This window comes from Phycomyces blakesleeanus, assembly GCF_001638985.1.
Source record: "Phycomyces blakesleeanus NRRL 1555(-) unplaced genomic scaffold PHYBLscaffold_17, whole genome shotgun sequence".
Classification (NCBI taxonomy): domain Eukaryota; kingdom Fungi; phylum Mucoromycota; class Mucoromycetes; order Mucorales; family Phycomycetaceae; genus Phycomyces; species Phycomyces blakesleeanus.
The window spans coordinates 984075-1006491 of NW_017265150.1; the positions used below are offsets into that span (position 1 = coordinate 984075).

At 32.9% G+C, this 22417-nt stretch overlaps 7 protein-coding genes across 7 annotated transcripts; 4 read left to right on the forward strand and 3 right to left on the reverse strand.

Moving 5' to 3' along the window:
* Window positions 1–169: 169 nt before the first annotated feature.
* Window positions 170–1940, forward strand: PHYBLDRAFT_171075 (hypothetical protein; the record flags this gene model as incomplete). Its single annotated transcript, XM_018436502.1, has 6 exons — window positions 170–352; window positions 419–497; window positions 560–619; window positions 697–741; window positions 937–1412; window positions 1899–1940. The coding sequence occupies 6 exons, from the start codon at window positions 170–172 to the stop codon at window positions 1938–1940; spliced, it is 885 nt and encodes a 294-aa protein (XP_018289054.1).
* A 1051-nt stretch (window positions 1941–2991) lies between these two features.
* Window positions 2992–3840, reverse strand: PHYBLDRAFT_89609 (Homeodomain-like DNA binding domain-containing transcription factor; the record flags this gene model as incomplete). The annotated part of the gene is given in 2 exon segments (XM_018443726.1): window positions 2992–3399; window positions 3415–3840. Coding segments are annotated over 2 exon segments (834 nt in total), but the record flags the coding sequence as incomplete, so codon positions are not given.
* A 1662-nt stretch (window positions 3841–5502) lies between these two features.
* On the forward strand, window positions 5503–8259 carry PHYBLDRAFT_171077 (hypothetical protein; the record flags this gene model as incomplete). Its single annotated transcript, XM_018436503.1, has 6 exons — window positions 5503–5625; window positions 5760–5815; window positions 5972–6011; window positions 6509–7533; window positions 7617–7734; window positions 7771–8259. The coding sequence occupies 6 exons, from the start codon at window positions 5503–5505 to the stop codon at window positions 8257–8259; spliced, it is 1851 nt and encodes a 616-aa protein (XP_018289056.1).
* Window positions 8260–9535: 1276 nt separating this feature from the next.
* Window positions 9536–10263, forward strand: PHYBLDRAFT_72553 (hypothetical protein; the record flags this gene model as incomplete). The annotated part of the gene is made up of 4 exons (XM_018442673.1): window positions 9536–9719; window positions 9760–9825; window positions 9889–10047; window positions 10247–10263. 4 exons carry the CDS (start codon window positions 9536–9538, stop codon window positions 10261–10263), a joined length of 426 nt encoding a protein of 141 aa, XP_018289057.1.
* A 419-nt stretch (window positions 10264–10682) lies between these two features.
* PHYBLDRAFT_148233 (hypothetical protein) lies at window positions 10683–14351 on the reverse strand (the record flags this gene model as incomplete). Its single annotated transcript, XM_018432039.1, has 10 exons — window positions 10683–11010; window positions 11075–11698; window positions 11778–12271; window positions 12356–12511; window positions 12569–12758; window positions 12845–12998; window positions 13077–13334; window positions 13402–13641; window positions 13704–13789; window positions 14170–14351. 10 exons carry the CDS (start codon window positions 14349–14351, stop codon window positions 10683–10685), a joined length of 2712 nt encoding a protein of 903 aa, XP_018289058.1.
* A 92-nt stretch (window positions 14352–14443) lies between these two features.
* PHYBLDRAFT_171080 (hypothetical protein) lies at window positions 14444–15122 on the forward strand (the record flags this gene model as incomplete). The annotated part of the gene is made up of 3 exons (XM_018436504.1): window positions 14444–14874; window positions 14963–14989; window positions 15053–15122. The coding sequence occupies 3 exons, from the start codon at window positions 14444–14446 to the stop codon at window positions 15120–15122; spliced, it is 528 nt and encodes a 175-aa protein (XP_018289059.1).
* Window positions 15123–16423: 1301 nt separating this feature from the next.
* PHYBLDRAFT_148235 (hypothetical protein) lies at window positions 16424–21155 on the reverse strand (the record flags this gene model as incomplete). The annotated part of the gene is made up of 18 exons (XM_018432040.1): window positions 16424–16519; window positions 16576–16712; window positions 16805–16890; window positions 16978–17152; window positions 17207–17261; window positions 17328–17395; window positions 17466–17598; window positions 17679–17719; window positions 17792–17867; window positions 19547–19683; window positions 19767–20114; window positions 20171–20225; window positions 20286–20353; window positions 20416–20554; window positions 20636–20676; window positions 20749–20826; window positions 20877–20948; window positions 21146–21155. 18 exons carry the CDS (start codon window positions 21153–21155, stop codon window positions 16424–16426), a joined length of 1815 nt encoding a protein of 604 aa, XP_018289060.1.
* Window positions 21156–22417: the final 1262 nt, after the last annotated feature.

Here is a 22417-nt window from a genome sequence, read left to right on the forward strand (position 1 = left end):
TGAAAGATGGATTCTGTCTTCTTCTTTGGGTGAACGTTTGAAGCAACTGGAATGTGACGTTTCTCTACAGAAAATTGACGTTGAAAAGCCTGCCCCGTGGGTGAAATGTATAACAAAGCTTGAACAATTGTTTCATCAGTGTGAAGGGAATCAACAAGTCCAGAATCTTATGGCAATGGTTGATGAACTTGTTGACAATGCTGGTGAAATAATTGACCATCCAAATGTTGTATTTCCTTTGGCAAGTGAGGTCAAAGCTCCTGGAAGACCTAAGTACGTCAAAAGGAAAACTGCTCTCCCAAAGGACTTTGTCCGTCACAAGCACAGACATCTCCTTGTGCAAAAGAACAAAGTAAGCATGCAACATACACAAATATGATTTCACAATCTAATACATATTTATTCTTTATTTCTTTAGAATGATATCAGAAGTATTTTGAAAGAAGGACTTAAAGAAGTGATGAAGGAGTTCTTAGAGGAAGAGCCTCTCAAAAAAAGTAATTTATAATTGTTTTTTTTGTGAAATTACAATGTAATATCTAATGCTTACTATTTCTAGTCATAAAAGAAATAAAAAAAGAAACCCAATTCGCTGAAAAACAAGAGCCTCTCGAAGAAGGTAATTTTTGATAACTTATAAATGAATCACAAAATATTTTGTATGGTTTGCTCACATATTGCATGTTTTCTCTATAGCTAAAACAACCAATTTTGCTAAAAAGCAAGAGCCTCTTGAAGAAGGTAACTGATAAGATATTTTACTAAAATTAAATGCTAAATGTTACATTGTTTTTTGTTTCTTCTTAGCTGAAAAATATTCCTCTGGAATTAAAAGACCTAAACATTTTCAAGACGACTACTGGTATGATTTGCCTAGTCCAAAAAAACAAAACAAAAATGTGCATGACTTTGCTCTGCCTGCTCAAATCGACTAAGCCACCATTTTGTTGACGTTTAACCCCAAGTCCGATGGTTGGTGCGGTTTCCGTGTATTTTCACACCTGAAAGAGGGTGGAGAGGATCAGTTTCCTTTGGTGAAGAAGAAGATGTTGGCTACGATGGCAACCCACAGTAAACTTTATGAGCACAACTTTGGCATGGATGTTGCCGAAGTGGCAGAGGTCATTGCCTTTGGCTCCGAGATTGACCCTGCTCTTGGGGAAAATATCCCATCTTGCCCTTTCTCTATGTGGTTCTCTGCACCAGACTGTGCTCAGATAATAGCTGACACCTATAACAAGCCTGTTTGTGTGTACTCGGATGATCGGAGCGTCTTGCCTGTAACTTTCCTTCCCCTCCATGATCGGAAGCCTCTCAAAAGAAAGCCATTGCCAATGGTCTTGCACCATGTACATGGGTGCCACTGGACAACAATTAAAGTGAAGCCTCATGTACATCGGTCCTGGCCTGAGGTAAATGCGCTGTATTTTGATACTATCTGTAGAGGGAGTATCATTGACTGCTTTTCCACAAGTTGGAATCATTGGGGTCAGTTCCCAAAGAACAAGTCTTATCTTTTACCCTCCACTACTACAGCTACTACAATTACTACTACTGCCACTAAATCTCCTACAAATTCTCCCGTAAATTCTTCCAATATTATTGACCTCACACATATATAACTTATCTATCTTTCTATCTTTTAATATACTTTACTCCTATTTTTTCTTTAATTTTTTAACAAACACAACTGCACCCAGTCTGTCTTTAATTTTAATGTTACATGTAAAACCCAGATACGAATATTATTGGCATCCAACTAATTGGAAGACTATATAATTGGCTTTTATTTTTTGGAGTACAAAGTCTGTGCATTTATAAGCAATCTGATTAAGATCTTCATCCAATTACAGACGTGAATTTTACCATAAAAGATGTAAAACAGAAATTATGCATAGCTTTTGATAGATTTCTGTCTTAATTCAAACGCTAAAGCTTGAATATTTTGCCGTATTGCTGAAAAAATATGTACATCTCTATATCCAAAATTTGAAGTTAATTTATTATGTTTTGGTTGAATAAACAAGCAAAATATACACTTTTTTTCACGTTTTTAACCATTCAAGATAGATTGTTTTTGCTAATAAATATCTTTTCTACATAATAATATGGTCTAAAACTTTTACTGAAACGTTTTTTTACTATTTTCTATTGATATAAAGCACTTGCAAGTGATTTTTATTAATATTTTCAAATTGTTGTTTTTTTGTTCAATCTTTCACAAATGAAATGTACAGAACTTTTGTAATTCACTCATTAAACGTGATTCAAAAAATATTACAAAACAAACAAATACTCACTTTATGCAGAAAAAATCAACGAAACCAACCATCTTACTCTCATATTTCTATCTATTTTTTTGAACGAGTTATGAATTTTTTAAAAATAAATAAAAATGAAAATGAAAAGTTACGGACAAATGTTCTTCCACTTTTGCATGATTTTTCTTAGTGAATAAAGACAAGTGATTATACTGGATGGGGACAGGGGGGTGACTGGTTTTTGGGGGACAGGGTGTTACACACAGAAATGATACTGTTTTTTGAATATGAGTTTGCGTTGAGATAAAAATTAATTTGCGCTGACATTAAAAGAATATTTACGTCAAGGTAAAAATAGTATTGCGTTGCTTAGTGATAAATTTTGCGCCAAGAGATTAGAAAAAAAAATATAAAATAACCTAATACTTGCTTCATGATGTTAAAGTCTCAGTGAGCATTCAGAGTGCGTCTGTTGAAAGCCACACTCCTACTGACTATTTTAAAGATTTCTTTCCTCATTCAAACATTTCTGGAAAAATGACATTGAATGCTTAATCCATCCTTCACAATCTTTTTTTGTTACTTTTCCAGCCGATTCACATATACGATCTGTGAGACGATCATCTGTTGTCAATGGTGTTCTTCTAACACCAGCTTTTACTTTTGACCAAAATTCCTCAATTGGATTCAAGAAAGGAGAATATGGCGGCAAATATATGCACTTATGTCCTCGTTCTTTGATCAATGCTTTGATTACTTTTGGCTTATGAATAGGTGCATTATCCATAACAATATACTGCCCCTTTATATTATTTTTATCTAGTGTATCCATTACGTTGTTTAGATAAGCCAAAAAGTGCTCAGTTCTTGTCCCAACTTTGCCATTTATTTTTACTTCCTTACCATCTGCCCTTCTTTTTTTAGAAGAAGCTGATTCTGGTTTTTTAACTCCAATATTTATGATACCTGCTTGAGAAATTGTACCTAAAATTATAAATGTTACACCTTTTCCAGTTGGTACAGTGCCCTTTGCAGGTGTGCCTTTTAATGAGCGGCCGTGGTTTCTTTGTGTATGCAAATTGAAACCTGCTTCATCAATAAAAACACAATTCTTAGAAAAATTCATATCTGCATCACTCTTATATTATTCAACAATCGCTTTTCGTAATGCTATTACTCTGTCAGAATTTCTTGCTGCTGGTATTTTTTCAAGTTTCTTTAACGTAATACTATGCTTATGTACTAAATGTTTGTGGATGGCAGAAATAGAGATTTTCAAACCCTCAAATTTCTCACAAAGTTTTAACTTTAACTCATCTAATATAGCAGTGGTATTCTTTTCGATATAGTCAACTAGAAATTTAGAATGCTCCTCAGTCAACTTATTACGAGGTCTTCCACGAGGTTTAGAATAAGATCCTGGAAGTCGTCTCTCAGGATCATTGTTATAAGTTTTAACGTAATTCTGGGCAGTGCGTACATTAATCCCAGTGGCTAAAGCTGCAGCTTTTGTCGTGAATCCTTCTTCGATTATTAAGTCGAAGAGTTTCTCAACTTGTTTAGGAGTATATTTTCTATAAGAACCTCTTGTTTTAATATTCAAAGCCGTATGTCTTTTTCTCAATGGCATTGACTCTGCAAAGAGAAAAGCATCTCCAAAAAAATCTTCATTCTCTTTCTCTATTAAATCTACTTCCATATATTCACGTACATATGATAGAGAATCATTCCCAATTCGTCTTATTTTCTCCATCCATTCTTCACTCAAACTGAAATGCTCAATTCCCATTTCTTCCTGCTTGTCATCTTCCATATAATTGTCAGATGAAGTGTCCATATCGTTATCTGAAATAATTTCACTATTAGTAATAAATTCACTAACGCTTTGCATGTTTGTTCTAATATTTAAACTAAATAAAAGAAAAAAGGAGTCGAAACCTTTACGATATTTTAGGTTATTTTATATATTTTTTTTCTAATCTCTTGGCGCAAAACTATTTTTATCTTGACGTACAGGATTTTTCCTCGTTTTAGGCGGTCCATTTTTTTCAACATGGCGCTGGTTTTTTATAATTTGCTGCCCAAATGCTTTTTACTTAGTGGCTAACAACCCCAGCTGTAGCAATTCTTTTGTAGCATGGAAAGAAAAACTAGACAAAAAGCTGGTTATTTTTTTAATGATAAAGAATAAATGATGATTTTAAAAACAAAAGTAACTATAACATTTTTCTTCAAGGATACAACAAAGAAAATAAAACATTGCATGACGTATCCATCCTTCACAATCTTTAGCAGTAACTAAGTATGCTGACTGAACAATACGAGGTGTCAAAGGACTATTTGTTGACAAGATCTATTGTTCCACACCGGCCTTCAACTTGGACCAAAATTCCTCTATGGGACTCAACATTAGTGAATAAGGAGGAAGGTATATTGCTGATAAAATTGTAGATTTTTGGCAATCAATCGCTCCACGAGACTTATACGTTTTGTAAACGTAACTCATACTGTGTAAAAAGTATAACACCATGTAGATACATAGTATAGAGGTTTCAGAATGATCATATTACATAATAATAATGGCAGTCAGTAAGCTCCTGGTTTAATGAGTCTGGTGTATTAAAAATTCTTGGAAATTTATTGTATGCTCTCTGGAACAAGCATCTGCTATTACTGTTTAAAAAGCAATAATAAACTGTTGTTATAATAAAATGTGGGTATGAATAAAAGAAGATAACAACATGAAACTATACATATATTCTTCATAACAACGAATGAAAACTTGCCAGTGACCACAGCATATTATATTATCACCACGGATAACGGCAAATTCTTTCCTTATTGATATGCATATTACACATTCCAATACCACACCTAATCTCGATCCAAATGAAAAAGTCAAGTAATACATAAAATTACAGTCAACAATACTTCCAATAGCTTGAACCTTGAACGATTTGAAAAGGTACATTTTGATATAGTAATTTTAAAAAAGATTTATTACTATAATATAAACAATAGAGAGGTGAAGAAATGCTAGTACACTCAAATATAACAGTTTGTAATAAGACAGGAAAAGGGATATGACGTTGGAGAGTGGAGAAAGTAGATAAAAGTAATAAGACCATCAAGAACAGTAACCAACTGTGAGGAATTTTGTAAGTCATCACTGCTTTGTCTATAAAAAAAAAGAAAAAAAATAAGTTCAACATATCGTTATACACTGCTTCCTCCACCTCATATGAGAACCCAAGCCAATGATGTTCATCCAAAGACTACTACTGCAATGGTTGGTATCATGGTGTTCATCCAAAGGACTACTACTACAAGCATCTTGTTTGCTGAGGTGGTTAGGAAGCCAAAAGTGTGTCAAAAAATAAAGAAAAAGAATAAAGACTTATCAAAAATAGTGGCATTATAGAATTCTTCGAGGTACTCATTGCTTTCGCCTATAATAGAAAAAGAAAAAAAAAGTTAAATATACGGTTGTTTTATAAGAGAAATCGAGTCAAAAAGTATGGTAATAAAGCTGCAATAAATAGGATCAAGACAAGGTATGAGTGGGGTGGTAGTTCAAGCCAGACTTGGATATGATGCCGTGGGAATGGGGATGTAGGTGTGGTTGGGGATGAAGTTGGTGTAGTGGGTAGGGTTTTCTTTCACCCAATCTTCAAAGGCAAAATTGTTATCAAATATTTCTTCTACAACAGATGTAGAAAAGTTTGGAAGAACACAGATGAGGTACCCAAGGTCATCAGATGTAGAGGCCATGATAATGATAATAAAAAAAATTATAACAAGTCGTGAACTAAAAAGTATAGGAGACTTTTATTAATAACTGATATGACTGAGGATTCAGAGTGAGGATGATGTAGTTTTTCCTAATAACCAAATTCAAGCCAGTCGAATCCTTTTTTCCCACAGCGCGTTCAATTACAGTATTTCCACTGTCAATTGGACATATTTTTGAAAATGTTGGTCAGATTTTTGAACTCAATTGTTCACTTGTTTGAATAACAATTGGTCAAAAAATGACCAAAATCACTGCTTAAATCCTCAAAAAGTGACCAATTGGTATTCAAACAAGTGACTAATTGAGTTCAAAAATCTGACTGACATTTTCAAAAATATGTTCAATTGACAGTGGAAATACTGTACTTGTTTTGATTGCTTTCGTAAAACTCCCTTTGCTCTTTGAAATCCTTTCACTACTACTACTACTACAGTCAATGCCAGGCAAATGAAAGCGCACTCCCAATGATGCACAATGGTGTCTCAACAATTCCAACACTCTTACGGTCAAGAATTTTGTCATTGAATTTGGTCTCACCGATCGACAATACACAGTGACAAGATACCAAAACATTTTGAGTGCACACTTTAGTAGAGACAGAAGAGAAAATCTTCTTCAAGATTTGGATGGATGGAAGAAGTCTCTTGATGCAAAGATTTTTTGGAAAGAACAAGCAAGAAAACAAATAGTAGCTGAAACTCGTGTAAGATGCTCAGCTTTTGTTGATTCAATAATTCACGAAGAAGGTCCACAAGGATCATCAATCAACAACGATGACAGCAATAATAATGTTGAAAGCAGCAGTAGCAGCAGCACCAACAATCGTGATCGTGGTACCAACATCAATAATTCTGATGATAGCAACCATAATGATCGTAGTATCAGCGAACGTAATCACAGCAGTAGCAACAGCAATATTAATAGTAACAATGAAAGTAATAGTAACAGTAACAATGGTAATACTGGTAGTTGTAACAATAATAGTGGCAGTAATACAAGCAATAATAATAATAGTAGTAGTTCAGAAAGCAGTAATCCGGGTACATTAACACCAACCAAAATACATACCCCATTCATCATTAAACACGTCAATGTCACTGACACATTTAAACAATACCAAGAATACATTTCATCACACTACCCAACATTTACAATTGAAAAAGATCTACAAGAAATCATGGCAATGGCTAATATCTTGTTCTTGGCACCCGATGACCATAGTGATTGCAAAAAAAAAATATTCCAATTGTCCAACCTTGACTTGATGTGCACAGAAATGTTACAAGAATTAAAAATTCTCGATACCCAAGAAAACAAAGAATTATTTAACGACGACGAATTTATCAAGGTTACAAGGATTATCAATGAAGTTGCTGAGAAAACGAAAACCATCAGAACGGCCAAATTGGAGCTACTCACATTGGCGGCTTCCATGGAAGGTGGTAATAAAGGAAGCGTAGTTAAAGGAGTAGCAAACTTGTAAGTGTTGATATGGGAGTCATTGAACTGTGTGTCTGTGTGCGCTTCGTAGCTACTGCTCACTGTACTGGTTTATATATTAGATTAACAAAGTTGTCAAGAGTCGAGATCCTCAACATGGATAAATTGGGAGAAGTCGAACTACAAACAACATATTATGATGCCTTGTTATCCGAGCTTATTGCCGATCAAGATAAGAATGTTGCATTATGATGGCCAAATAAATCAACAGATGAGGAGCAAACTGATATACGTTCTGATGCAATTGTTTCAATGATCATGCAACACAACTTTGGCCACCCTGTTGGTTTCGGAGAAGTAAAGCCTGGCAACAGTTCTACAACAAAACATTCAGTATCACTCGATGTCTTACACTTAGGAATTGCTTCAAAAAGGGCAATTGACAAGTGGAAACTGAACTCGTGCTTTGGATTCATGATCAATGGATTTGATCTAACATTCTTTATTACAAAAAAACAACACGAAAATTGCTACACAATGCTGGAAATTGCGCAGTTCACTTATGCTTCGTCCTTATTGAACCTACATTCTTTTGTATCAATAATGAACTTGAACAAGCTGACAAAAGTCGGGCGATGTTTCTGGAATGAATGTCATGCTACTAATGTTACGCGAGATGATGAAGCTGGTGCTATGGCAAATGATGACGCTGGTGTTGTCCCAGTATCCAAATTATATGCACTGATCAGCAGGACTTGCAACTGAACACTTGGTGCCTCGTCTAGATATTGAACTTCAGTTGATTACTACTATTCCTTTTTTTTCATTGTTATTGTCATTGACAGTAACCCTTTCTTTAAATTTTTTATTATACAATACTGCATTATATTATCATTTGTCTAGTACAACTATTCAACTTCATCCATTCACACATTTAATAATGAGGAAAGAAATCTTTAAAATAGTCAGTAGGAGTGTGGCTTTCAACAGACGCACTCTGAATGCTCACTGAGACTTTAACATCATGAAGCAAGTATTAGGTTATTTTATATTTTTTTTTTTCTAATCTCTTGGCGCAAAATTTATCACTAAGCAATGCAAAACTATTTTTACCTTGACGTAAATATTCTTTTAATGTCAGCGCAAATTAATTTTTATCTCAACGCAAACTCATATTCAAAAAACAGTAGATGTCTGCTGGACAAGTTAAAAGTAGTCACGCCTCTAATTATCTGCCGGACTACTCACTATAAGCTTGTGTAACACCCTGTCCCCATCATCCAAAAACCCCCTGCCCCCTAAGATTTACATTTTGTATTTATTAGTACTGCTGATGCACACAATGCGCGGCCTTTTAAAATAAAATTGGAGAAATACAGTTGCAGAAGGGGAAAGAGAGAGATACATATGCTAGCTAAGGGAAGGTTGTTGTGTGCCAGACGTGGCACAGTGGAGATACAAATAGTAAGAGAAGAGAATTCAATAGTAAGAAAAAGATAGTCTTTATTGATTGATATTTTGAATGATATTTATACTATTTGTTAATTGCTAATTGCTATATAAGTGTTGAATAATGTTACTATTGAGGATAATCCCAATGATTGATATTTGGGGATTATATAAGTGGTGTGAGAATATGATATGTTAAGATAGTTATAATAGATAGATTTAGCTACATAGGTGTTGTGACTGTTAGAGCATCTGCTCCTAACAAGGTGAGGTCATGGGATTTATGTATGGTAGTCACTGCCTTAGCTGCAACTACATTGGGGAGGAAGGGGAAGTTGTCAAAGACAAATGCCTGCTGCAAAAATGATCCTCTTTCACACAGAGAAATTAAACCAATTATGTGTGAAATAATAGGGCAAAATTCCATCTCAGTCAGTTTTTGTGAATAAAGTATTCAAAAAAAAGTTTATGCAATATAATTGGCTAGAGAAACTTGTGTATAATTTGAAAATACACGAAACCTAAATAAATCATAGAATAAACTGCTTTATACTCCTCTTCTTTATTGTTTAACACATATATATTTTTAAAAATGGTTCCCAACCGCAACGCAGACAACAAATACAAATGCTACTGCTCAGTGTGCAGAGTTCGATATGGAGGATATAACACTGTATCCGCCCAGACATTAAAGCGTCATGAAAAAGCCGAGAAAATTGTAGAGATTATGCAGAACAATATCTGTATGCAATATAATTATATTTTTATTTATTTCAGTATAGCAAAAATTAATAGAATAAATTTATTTAACTATAGAGAACGAGATAATCGAAGAGACATTTGAGGTCGAAAGCAATGAAGATACTATAGATTATATCTTTGGTAAAGAAAACTATTTTTTTTTTGTTTTCTTGCTATTTTGGCCTAATATTAATATTTTGGCAGAATCGAATGACAATGAAGTAGAAACACCCACTCTGACCAGGGACCTACCTCTTTCTGAGTCTGATGCTGTGTTTGGTATTGAAGGCAAGGAATACACTGGAAGAAACGATTTCGACAATGAAGAATATGAAACCAATGGTGAAATGAGTGACGATGAAGGTGCGTACAGCCACTATGAATGAAATTGGTGTGGTCGTTACTAATGGTAGTGGATATGCCACTAATTTATTTTAATTAACCAATCAAATTGGTTCTAGAGTTTGGTAAAAATATTAAAAAAAGGTGAAAAAGATAAAGTTGTATTTAAGAGCGAAATAACATAATATAAACGTTTTTTTTTTACATTTATATCATATAGAGAGTATAGCAATTTGATTTATTTATTTTTTATTTGAAATCGTAAAACTTTTTTTTATCTCATTGTCAAGATTGTTGTATTTTGACAATATCACTAATCAATGTAGCAGACAAACTATCTTTCCCACTAATTTACCGAAAGTGCGGGATTTAAATTGATTTTTTTTATATTTTATTTTGCTCAAATTTTTACTTTGCATTTTTTTCCTTTTCAACATAAATGAACATCATCTTGAAGTTATTTTTTAAGATGATAGTGAATCTCTATAGCTACTTTATACATCTAATTTACATGACTTGCTCTCTATTTTATTTTTACCTGTTTTAATTTGCTAAAATAAAAGTATATTTTAATTATCGAAAAAACAAAAAGTTATTTTTTATTATTTATGGAAATATCAAAGAGAAAAAGATAAAAAAATGTGTATAAAGGGTATTTACAGTTTGATATATCTCAATTTTCCAGCAGTACTTTTCATGTCTTCATTGAATATATAGTATGGTGCGACTACTTTATACTTCATGGGGCATTCAACCGATTGAACCAAACCGACTTGATTCTGTATGTCATTCAGGCTAATGACAACAAGCCTTTGCGTGGCCGAATTTGTGTCCATGATCACAACAGGTATATTGCTGTCATATTCAGCTACTGAGTGTTCCTTCATTACATTCACCAACACGAGGAACTGCCTGCAGCTCTCGTCATCAAAAGGGTTGTGCGTGAAATAAAACAATACAGAACCAACGTACCAGAGGGTATGACTAGAATTCACAATGAGTATTAGTTTTATTTACATCGGGATGTTTGACTCATAGATTGACTCACTTTTGATAAATGGCATTGATTCTCACATAGTGATTTCCACGACGAACTTCAGATCTCTTTTGCTTGTACATCTCAGAGCCATATACATGGTTGTTGATCCAAGCACGCACAACAAGTTTGACGGTTTCCAATGTATAGTGCAAATCAATGGGAAAAGTGCATTTTGATCGGGTATAATACGTTGTTAACTCTTTTATGAACGTGGGTATAGGAACGAATTGAGCCAAGTAACCCAATTGGTCAAAAGGACTCCACAACTGATGGTTTTGGCTGTGTGGGGAAGAGAGGGGAAGCTCCAAGTAATCGTCGAGAGATGTTTGATTTGACTTGATGGGATCCAGCTGCTGTTCTATGTTGAATGCACAATTCAAGTAACCACGTATCGCGAGCCGTTCGACCAAGTTTCCAGCATTTTTACCGCAGAATACTCTACTTTTGATCAGTTTCAAGTATCTTCCGATCGTTCTTTCCATAGATCTAGTGCTGTACACCCGGAGATTTCCAACCTTCCTTGTCATATACCCAATGTGTGTTAAGTAATGGTTTACTGGAGAAAATACACTTATAGATATGTTGTTTTTGGTGATCTCAGCTTGCAAAAACTGGTGCCAGATACTAAAGTGACTATAGATAAAGAAAGGTAAGCATCAGCATTATTATTATTATTATTAAAAAAAAAGCTAGAGAATACATTAAAGCTTACTTTTCCATTTCAACAATTAACTCCTCATTCAAGTTCCATTGTAGCGAAATAGAACAACCTCTCACCAAAGCAAGAAGTGCTTTTTGAGTAGCAACTTTTGTGAAAAGAGGTACAAGGAGAGTAGGGACTACATACAATAAAAGATCGATATAATCAATTGCCCTCGTGCCTTCGGTCTTAAGCATCAGATTATCCCAACTGCCTTGAAATGAAACAGGGATTTTTGATCGGGACAATTCGATACACTGACCGGCTGACAATACATCCTTTTTTTGCAAGGAAAAGGTATATCGATCCTTTAGGAGAAGAGACCCGTCAGCAGTTCTTGGGTAGTAATTATTGGTAGATGTGGTAGTATTCGATAGCACTATTAGCTTGTGGACAAGCTTTCCTATACCATGTCCAATTAAGTGCATCTCATCCAGACCATAGAAGGAAGACCCAGTAAAGGTAGGTAGCCGTGCAAAGATGTTGGGCTCTTGAATGTTAGTATTCTGTATATATAAAAAAGTATTTATTAGTATATTGTTTTTATTTTTATTAATATTTCTCTCTTTTTCGGGTAGTGATGTACTTACAGTGTTGCCATTAACAAAGTCGATCTTTGGCCTTAGAGGAGCACTGCAGTTTTTAAAGTACATGCCTCTACCTCTTAAGGAGGCTTCACCTAATACTTCACATACACGACAACCGTATCTGGAATTGTGGCCTTTATGATGGCAATACTTTGTAACCTATTTTGCCAATTTTGTAAGTGTCATTTTTTATTTTCTTTTTCTTTTTTCACTTACTTGGGGAATGTCTCCAGAGGCCATCACCATGTGAACTTTTCCCACAATCCTTTCACCGTCAAACTTTTTTATAATCAGCCCATATTTGCCTAAGCTAATGACTTCATCTATTATAGGTAACAAGAAAGAATCAAGATCTACAGGCTTTCCGGGTATAATGGCAAGTTGGATAAGATATTCGTCGGTATATCTTAAAAAAAAATGTAAGTTCCTTTTATGAAAATAATAATAATAATAATAATAATAAAATCAAATGATAGAAGCTAGTTCTATTACCTTATTGATGGATCATAATTCAAAATCATCACATGTACAATGGTCAATTGCTGCTTTGATTTTTTCTGGTTTACAAAACCATCCGATAACAAGGCAACAGCAATATCGTCGGGGGACTGGAAAAAGTGCTGGTCCTTTAGGGCCTTATACTCTTCTCCGTCAAATTAATCAGACAACTCATTGGATATAAGCTGCCTGTTTGCTCTGTAATGGAGTTTCTCTCTTGTATTACCGTTGCCAAGGAGTCGAGCCAGTTGATCGCCAAGCGACATCATCTTCATTGTCTTCACCGAGACCAAAGGGGCGGGGGCATCACCTGTAGGTTCCAGAAACCTTTTACTGCCACAGTGGGAGCATTCTTCTTCGCATTGGGTATTGTTATACAGCTTACAGACATTCTCGCATATGCCATATGCGTGAGCCTTTATCGCTGTTTTTTTCTTGAGTAGGGTATTGACAGGTCCAGCCTGGAGAATTTCTGGGGAATATTCTATGGGTTTAATACAATAGTTAGCCTTTTGATATAATGCAAGATAATTTGGTTGAATATACTGTACCTTTTGAGAGTTTATCGTGGTCTCGGAATACCGTGTTCATCAGATTGACGAGCTGACGATGGCACTCAGTAGGTACATTGAATGAAGTTACAATATCATACAGCTCAATACTCAACAATTGTGAAGTAGTGAAGGTATTCTCGGTAAAGATATTATCACCGTATACATGTCCTTCATCACCAGCTTCAAAATTACATGATGCTTTATACGTTCTTGGTTGGAATGGGTCAAAGGGTATGTCTGTCAAACACAATTAGTATTCAAAAGGTTGATTTTACTGGTAGATTAATCTAAATTTGTACCTTCTGTTATATTGTCATCTATGAGAGGTAACAAGTCCTTATCATTCAAGGAAATATGAGTAGAAGAACCAGCAGAAAAGGCAGAACTAGTATTTTTTTTATGGATTCGTTTGTGGTTCTGGAGCTGTTTACTTGTAAAGCAATCCAAGTTACACACGTCACAAATGTATGAAGAAATGTCATTGGAACTTCTTGCTCTTTTGTTTGATGGGTTCATTTTGATAAAAAGTATGTGTTTGTGATGTGAGAGGTTTGTATATAATAAATGTTATTATCTAAAGCTTTAAATAAATCATATACTGCTCTTTTTATACTTTTTTTTCCAATTTGAGAAGAAAAGCTATTGCTGGTCAGAAACAATGTTATTGGTCTTATAATTGCATGAGTTTCTTTAGGTTCACAATATTTTTTTCTTTTGTTCTTATTTCTATAAGTAATTGTCTTTCTTTCCCCTATTTTTTTTTACTTTATTTTATCCTCGCGAACATTTACAACATGAACGACATCTCTGAAAACATCAATCTGACCACAGTGAGATCTGTAGTTCGTGAATAACTCTCTGATATTCGGGCTTCTGTTGCCAAAATTGCGGAAACTGTTACCAGCCAGCAACAGTTTGTAAGAGAAGACATATCGCACAGCTTTCATGCAGGTAATGCAAGCATAATATATTATTTTGTATAATATTTACTTATAAAATCACTTTATTAAAAGGTGAACAAAGTGCCACACAAGCCAGAATGTCTTACTTTGTAAATCATCCAGATGATAGAGGAGTAAGCCATATTCCTGTTACAATGACACAGGCTCGTGTTGACTTTATCCCAACAAGAACCAACAAGACACCAAGTGCAACTTTCAGGATCAATGCACTGATAAATTTTCTGTGGAAGAAGCAACGGGGAACAGATTTTAATGTATCCGCAGAAGAGCAGAAGCTCATTAGACTCCAGTTCCACATGTATACAAGGCAATGCCGACGTATCATGCGTGAAGATGGCATTTTAGAGACGAACTGGGGAAAATTGAGTAGTCAACAAAAGTTGTACTACTCCTTGAGACTCGAGGAGTTAATTTTGAATTATCAGTTCGCTTTACACAAATGCAGAGGTCAACGGGCTGCTACTCTTCTCCTTCAAGAAATGATGAAGGCTGAACACCAAACAGAGAAGTGACAAATCATACATATTAAATTTAGTGTCATGCAAGATATTTCATTAATACTTTTCTTTATTAAAAAATATGCTGGCAAAGTTAAGCAGAGAAGTTCAAGAAGAAGAGTTGAGGTATGTATAGATTGTTCAAACGTAAAACTTAATACACTAACAAAACTATTTTTTTAAAAGTAGCCTTGGTGGGGCAGAAAGTAGTGTGGCATTCTCACCACCAAGAAGAAACATGTGGAGCCGTCGTATTTAAAAAAAAAAGAAATTCCTTGTTATTTCTGTCTTCCACAACAATAAAAAATAATTATCTTTACAATCTCCCTTTTTTTTTAATCAATGACAAATTGACTCATTTCCTCTACTTTCTTCCTTTGCTTTTCAAGTAATCACATTCAAACAACATGCACCACTCAAACTTCAAGACACTCTTGATATAAAATTACTACAATTGTGCATTGATTTTAAAAAAAAAACTAATGCAACTAGAAAAACATATTTTTTATAGTTTTTTTCAAGCAGCTACTATATAGTATATTCTCGACTTTCTTTCACAAAATACAGTCAATGTAAGTTATGGTCTTATTAAAGTGATATTGTATAGGGTATACTAAACAATCTGGCTAGCTATTAGTGAGTAGGTGCTTCTAATTACTTGGGACTTGTGCTGCAGCATGGTAGCTACCACACAATCATTGAATGCAAACAAATTATAAGGGTATGCTTACTGGGCTATGCGTATTTACTTTGTATATTAACTTATTTTTGTAGACTTCGTCTTTAATCACAATTACTTGAAACTGTTAATGAATATACTTGAGGTAATTACAAAAAAATACTTTTAAGTACGTATATTCATAGTATTCTTTACTTTAGCTTTACACAATACTGGAACAGAATTGCTTGAATGTTCTTTTAATAGAAAAGCATCAACAATTATAATTCATAATGAAGAGTCCCGTCATCCATAGCTGGTATATCTAAAGGCATGTATTACTCATATAACTATTATAAGAGTTAGTATATGTGCAAGATATATTACTAGTATTATTATTAAGCTTATATATGGATATGCATCCTTATATGCCGTGTTAAAGACATAGTATACCATATTATATTATATAGTCCATCGTATAGTTCATTGTATATTCTATTGTATATTCTATTGTAAATCCTACTGTGCAGCAAGCTTATGAATAAAAATAAAATCCATCAAATTTACTACCAATTTCTCTATATATTGATTTACTACCATACTTTTACTACCAATCTGTCTGAAACTAAGTCAATCAAACATGCTGCTTTATTATTCAATTAATTAGTGGCAAGCATAGCTCATTTACCACCAATTTTACCTACTTTAACGTAGTGTGGCGAGCCACCAAATTTCATGCAAATTAGTAGTATTGCCACACCAACTTCATTCATATTGTATAGGGCTACTTTTACTTATATATATACACGTCTTTAATGAATTAAATGATATATACTTTATTTCAGGTTAAATAAAAATAAAATGTATTAATTGTTAAAAAACAACTTTTTTCTTTGACAAAATCATTTTGTGTATTCGTTGATTGTGATTTGAGATACATCACAGAGACCCTTTTCTTTCAATTGCTTCAACATCTTATTCCAAGCTGATTTGGTCATCTAATGTACTAAGGTAAGGCCGTTGATCATGCATAGTGGCTGCTTATAGTATTTACCTTTCGCAGTATTGACCGGTTGATGATACGAAAGAACAGAATAATTGTATCACTGCCAAAGCTCGTAATAATAGTCTGCATGTGATCACCATGCAGACACATGTTTACCATCTTGACCATCGTGTCTTTATCAGCATCTAAGATATGTATATATATATATATATATATGTATGTATGTATGCGTATGTGTTAGAGCATATATATAGATACTGTTTTAACTATAAATTACCAGGGAAGAGCATCGTCAGTGCACGTGATTTTACTCTTACAAAGTTATTATCAGAAAATTTTCTGGCACAGTACTCATATACCATTCTATACATATTAAGAAGCATGATATTTCTGTACACCATTGCCGATTCATTTTTTTTTCTGGATTGCTCATACTGCCTGTAACAGTACAGTATGCCTTCACGCAGCCTGTTATCGTCCATAAGCTCCAGTCCGGAGATAATACGGTCCGAATTGTCGAACAAAGTCTCATAACCAACAGTAGAGGTGACTTCTACATTGGAAAGTATGTCCTTTACCAAACTCTCAAACTTTTTTTTAGGAAGAGACTTTAGCTTTTCAATGCCTATCAATTTATTTAAGTATAATATACTATCATTTGATTATTAAAGGATCATACCTTTTACAATGTCTTTAATTGTATTTTCTATACTCTCTGTTCTAGCAAGCACTTTCTATCTCGACAAAAAAAAAGATTAAAATGTGTAAATTTAAGATCTACATATAAATATATATCTTACTTTTGTTTTGTTTCTAGGCAATGAAATCTTAGTTGTGCCTTGAATGTCAGAACGAATTCGTCTTCTTGCTATACATATACATATTATTAATCAGTCTTCATTATATATATATATATATATAAATATATATACGTTTACGGGTAAAGACTTTGGTTGCTGGTGGCTCTGGTGGCTCGTCACTGAGATCCACAGTAGAGGTCCCCGACTCCTCGGAATCAGTATCCAAAGCGTCTTGAAGCGATGATTCTTGCTCAGGCAAATTCTCGATGGGCTATATATAAAATTATTTTAAAATTAACATTATTACATGTTATTAAATAAGAAATGTATCTTTTTTTGGGGGAGAGTTACTTTGTTATTTTCTTGTTCAAAGGCAACCGGTGCATCTAAGTCTTTGGTATAAATAATCAAATTTGAGTATATGCGCATAAAATAAAGAATTGATGCATTGAATATACATTTACCTTCTACCTCAACCTTAATTAGCACATTAAGATTGTTGGCCACAGCAAAGATAACTGAAATGATGTTATCTTGGGACTCTATCGATGTGTTTAGTGTATGTATCCATATATAAATATACACTTTGTACCATTTTTTAATATATCAGTAATTTGACTGATTTTCAAAACAAGTTCAGAGTTACTCATATCAATATCGGAAACTAAAGAAGAGGTCTGGCTGTTAAGATATAGAACTAACCAAAAAAACTGTATAAATGATAAATTTTAATTTAATTTTTAATTTTTAATTTTTAATTTTTAATTTTTAATTTTTAATTTTTAATTTTTAATTTTTAATTTTTTAATTTTTTAATTTTTTAATTTTTTTTATGTAAAATAGAATACTATTGAACTTACATTCAGACATTAGAAATTAGAGTGGAAAGGAGAGAGAGTTAAAAGAGAAACAAAAATGATCGATAATAAATTAGGAAACATTTCATATACATGTGTGACATGCCATTAGACCAATAATATGAATAGTAGATTGACTCTCAGCCATTTTTGAGTCGATCGTTATTGATATGACAGGGATATAAATATGTTTTATTCTCTTGCTTTTTTTTTATTGTTTTTTGAATATATAAAAAAAATCGATTTTAAACTGGTTGGTCTACCGAAAGAAAGGAATCATATTTCTCCCAAAGCATGTACGAAATATATATATAAAAAAAGATGCGGTGAGTAAGATTAAAGCACAATAAGGTATGGGAAGGTAAGGCAAAGGTCAAAAGAGCAAAAGATCATAATATTTAAATATATTAATGTATAATATTCGCACTGTTTTTCCGAGCAAAAAAAAAACAATTAAAAATCTTTGCAGGACTAACAGAATTTCTTTTTTGTACATTTACATTATCTGAATATCTAATTATTGATCAAAAATGGAACTTAAAGAAGACCAATTTTCTTCATAGAGAAAAATTACAGAAAAAAAATTGAAACACCCACAGCGCAGTGCTCTACGCAGAGCTTTTTAATACTCTTTTGTGATTATTATTCTGTTTGGATTTCAAGTTGTCTTTCTTTTTTTTTGGCTTTATAAGTTTGAATTGCAAATAAATTTAAAAAATCTTTGTACATTTTGTTCACTTCCGAAAAGACTATTTTTACTTATATATATGTGTGTGTACTAAGTAGGGAACGTCAGTAAAAATAGTCTACGTTTAACTATTGATTTTTCAAAATATTATAAAATGCTAAGTTTATTTTGTTTGATTAATCTTTGGTATCTTTTTGGTACATAGCGAAGATCAAATAGAAAGGTATTTGTATCGTATACGCACCCACTAGCAGTGAGAAAAAGAAAGGCGGTTTTCTGTGATGTCGAAACAGTAAATTCTCTTTATTACTGACTTTTGACTTGACAGTGATATTAAAGTAGCTTATAGTAATACACATATTAGTTATCTAATTCTATGGTATTACTATTATTATTATTGAATCTAAATATTATATATATATATATATCCAAGCCTTTAATTAATTAAATGACATATACTTTATTTCAGGTTAAATAAATAAATAAATACAAAAAAGCGCTATTTTTTGTTTTATGGATATAATTTTTTATGCAATTGGTTAATTGTGGCTCGAGATACATCATACATATTCTTATCTCTCAGTTGACACGCCATCTTGTCCCAACCAAAGCGGGACATCTAATGTAATAAAGTTAGATTGCTGTGATGTATAGTAGTTGCTGATAGAATTTACATGGTCCACTTTTGATCGGTTAACGATGTAAGGAAAGAGAATAATGGTATCACTGCCAAAGCTGTCTATGAGAGCTTGCAGAGAACTACCATACATGCTCATTCTTGTCATACGGTTTATAATTTTAGAGTCAATACCTATTAACACACACACATATATATATATATATATATATGTTAGAATAAGTATGTAGACATACTGCTTTAACTACAAGAATTACCAGAGAAGAGTGCCTTGAATGTTTTGGATCTTCCTTTTGGAAAAGATTCATAAGGATAATAGCGGAGACAGTACTCATGTACCAATCTATACATATTGAAGGCCACAATGTTTCGGTAGGCCATTGCCAAGTCCTTCATATTTTGGTAATGAACATCCTGGTCGTGGCAGTACAGCATGGCGTCTCGCAGACTGATATCTTCCATTTCTTCATGGCAGGACACAACTGGGACTAAATTAAAGCCATAATCCACAAGTCCAGCAGTGGCGGATTTTGCCAGAGCCATAATTTTGTACATTACCGAAGCCTCGAACACTTCTCTATTAAGACATTTCAGTTGTATAATGTCTATAGGAATTTTATAAGTATAGTATTATATCTTTATATCTTTATAATTATTATACCTTGCAAAGTGCTTTCAATTACACTTGCCTGATACCTTATGACAACAGGGTCATTCTATAAAGACAAGAGTTAAATTATGCAATCTTACAATATATATATATATATATTACTTACATCTGCTTTTCTTCTAGATAACGGAACCAAACTAGTGGGTTGAATAACAAAAGAATTTTGTACTTGCACTATTATTATTTTTTGGATTTTTTTAACAAGTCAGTTTTAATAATATAGATAGTATTCATACCTTGACCAGCAGAAACATCAGGAGCCGTAAGCTCTTCTTGGGCATCATAGAAATCCATTTCAAAGATCTCCGAGTCTCCAGAATCGATACCCGGAGCGGACTCCATTAATGAGTCTTGCTCAGGAAAATTCTCGATGGGCTATATATAAAATTATTTTAAAATTAACATTATTACATGTTATTAAATAAGAAATGTATCTTTTTTTTGGGGGAGAGTTACTTTGTTATTTTCTTGTTCAAAGGCAACCGGTGCATCTAAGTCTTTGGTATAAATAATCAAATTTGAGTATATGCGCATAAAATAAAGAATTGATGCATTGAATATACATTTACCTTCTACCTCAACCTTAATTAGCACATTAAGATTGTTGGCCACAGCAAAGATAACTGAAATGATGTTATCTTGGGACTCTATCGATGTGTTTAGTGTATGTATCCATATATAAATATACACTTTGTACCATTTTTTAATATATCAGTAATCTGACTGATTTTCAAAAGAAGGTCAGAGTTACTCATATCAATATCGGAAACTACAAAAGAAGTATGACTGTTAAGATTGTAAACTAACATATATGTAGATGGTCGATTTTAATTTTTAATTTATTTTTTTTAGTTTTAATTTTAATTTTAATTTTAATTTTAATTTTAATTTTAATTTTAATTTTAATTTTAATTTTAATTTTAATTTTTCTTATGTAAAATAAAATAAAAATGTTCTTGAACTTACATTGAGACATTGAAAAATTTAGAGAGAAAAAGAGGGGAGAGAAAAGAGAAAAGAAAATGAGTGATAATAAATTAGAAAAAAAAGAAAAGAAAAATATTTGATGTGTATGTATGACATGCTGTAGACCAAAAATAATAACAGCAATAGCAGTAGATTGACTCCCAGTCATTTTTGAGTCAATCATAATTAAATACTGCAAAGAACGTGAGGATCATTTTTATTTATTTATTTATTTTCTTTCTTTTTTGGCTATATGATTGGATACAATTGTAAGCTGGTTGATTTATAGAGAGGAAGAAATCATATTTCATTCAATACACACAACGAAAAATAAGAATAAAAAAAAGGGTGGTCAACAAGAATAAGGTAGGTCAAACGTCAGAAGAGCAAAATGTATAAATCTATGTCTCACCAACAAATACTACCATTACTCAAGTCTTGTGTTTCATATAAATATACAATATTATTAATTTAAATCTTTATACGTGTGACTTGTTCAATTTTTAAACAGGGCGATAGTCTTTATTACATAACAACGTGTTTATATTTTTGTTTTCAAAACCTTGAATTCTTTCTTTGTTTTCTTTATTTTTATTGTGTGGATGACCAAAGGTAATGTACTTTTTCATGTATATATATTTATATATTTCATGCATTCTTTCCAAGAAGAAGAAAACATCATCATCATCATCATCATCTTCATCTTCATGTATAGACAATTAGTTAGTAGATTTCTATTATAAGAATGAACTGAATATAAAAAGCATGCAAGACAGTAACAGATGCATACCTATATTAAAAATAATCGACATTTTTATTTAAAAATAATATTTGCTCACGGTACAACGAAAATAAATAAATAAAAATCCAAAGAAAAGAACAAGTTCTCCAATCAGAATCTGGAAAGGCAGAGATAGAGTGCGCACATGTGTTTTATAAAGAAGTGAATTAAAAATAACTATGTATATACTGGAGAAAAGTAAGTTGATATATTTAAATAGTTAAAAAGAAACATATCAATATACTAAATATTTTTTGTGGGTAGCTGACAAATACTTACAAAAAATCGTTGACAATTTTGTTAACAATCTGGAAAACTGTGAGCAATATAACATAACATTAAACAAGAAGAACAAGCCATTTAACATATTTTTTTTTACAGCCAGCGATGACAACATTATTGAAGCAATTGGGCAGATAGTGTTTGCTGCCCATCTTAAGGTTGCCCCAGAGTTGCATGGTATTTTATATATTTTTAAATCTAATCCCAAA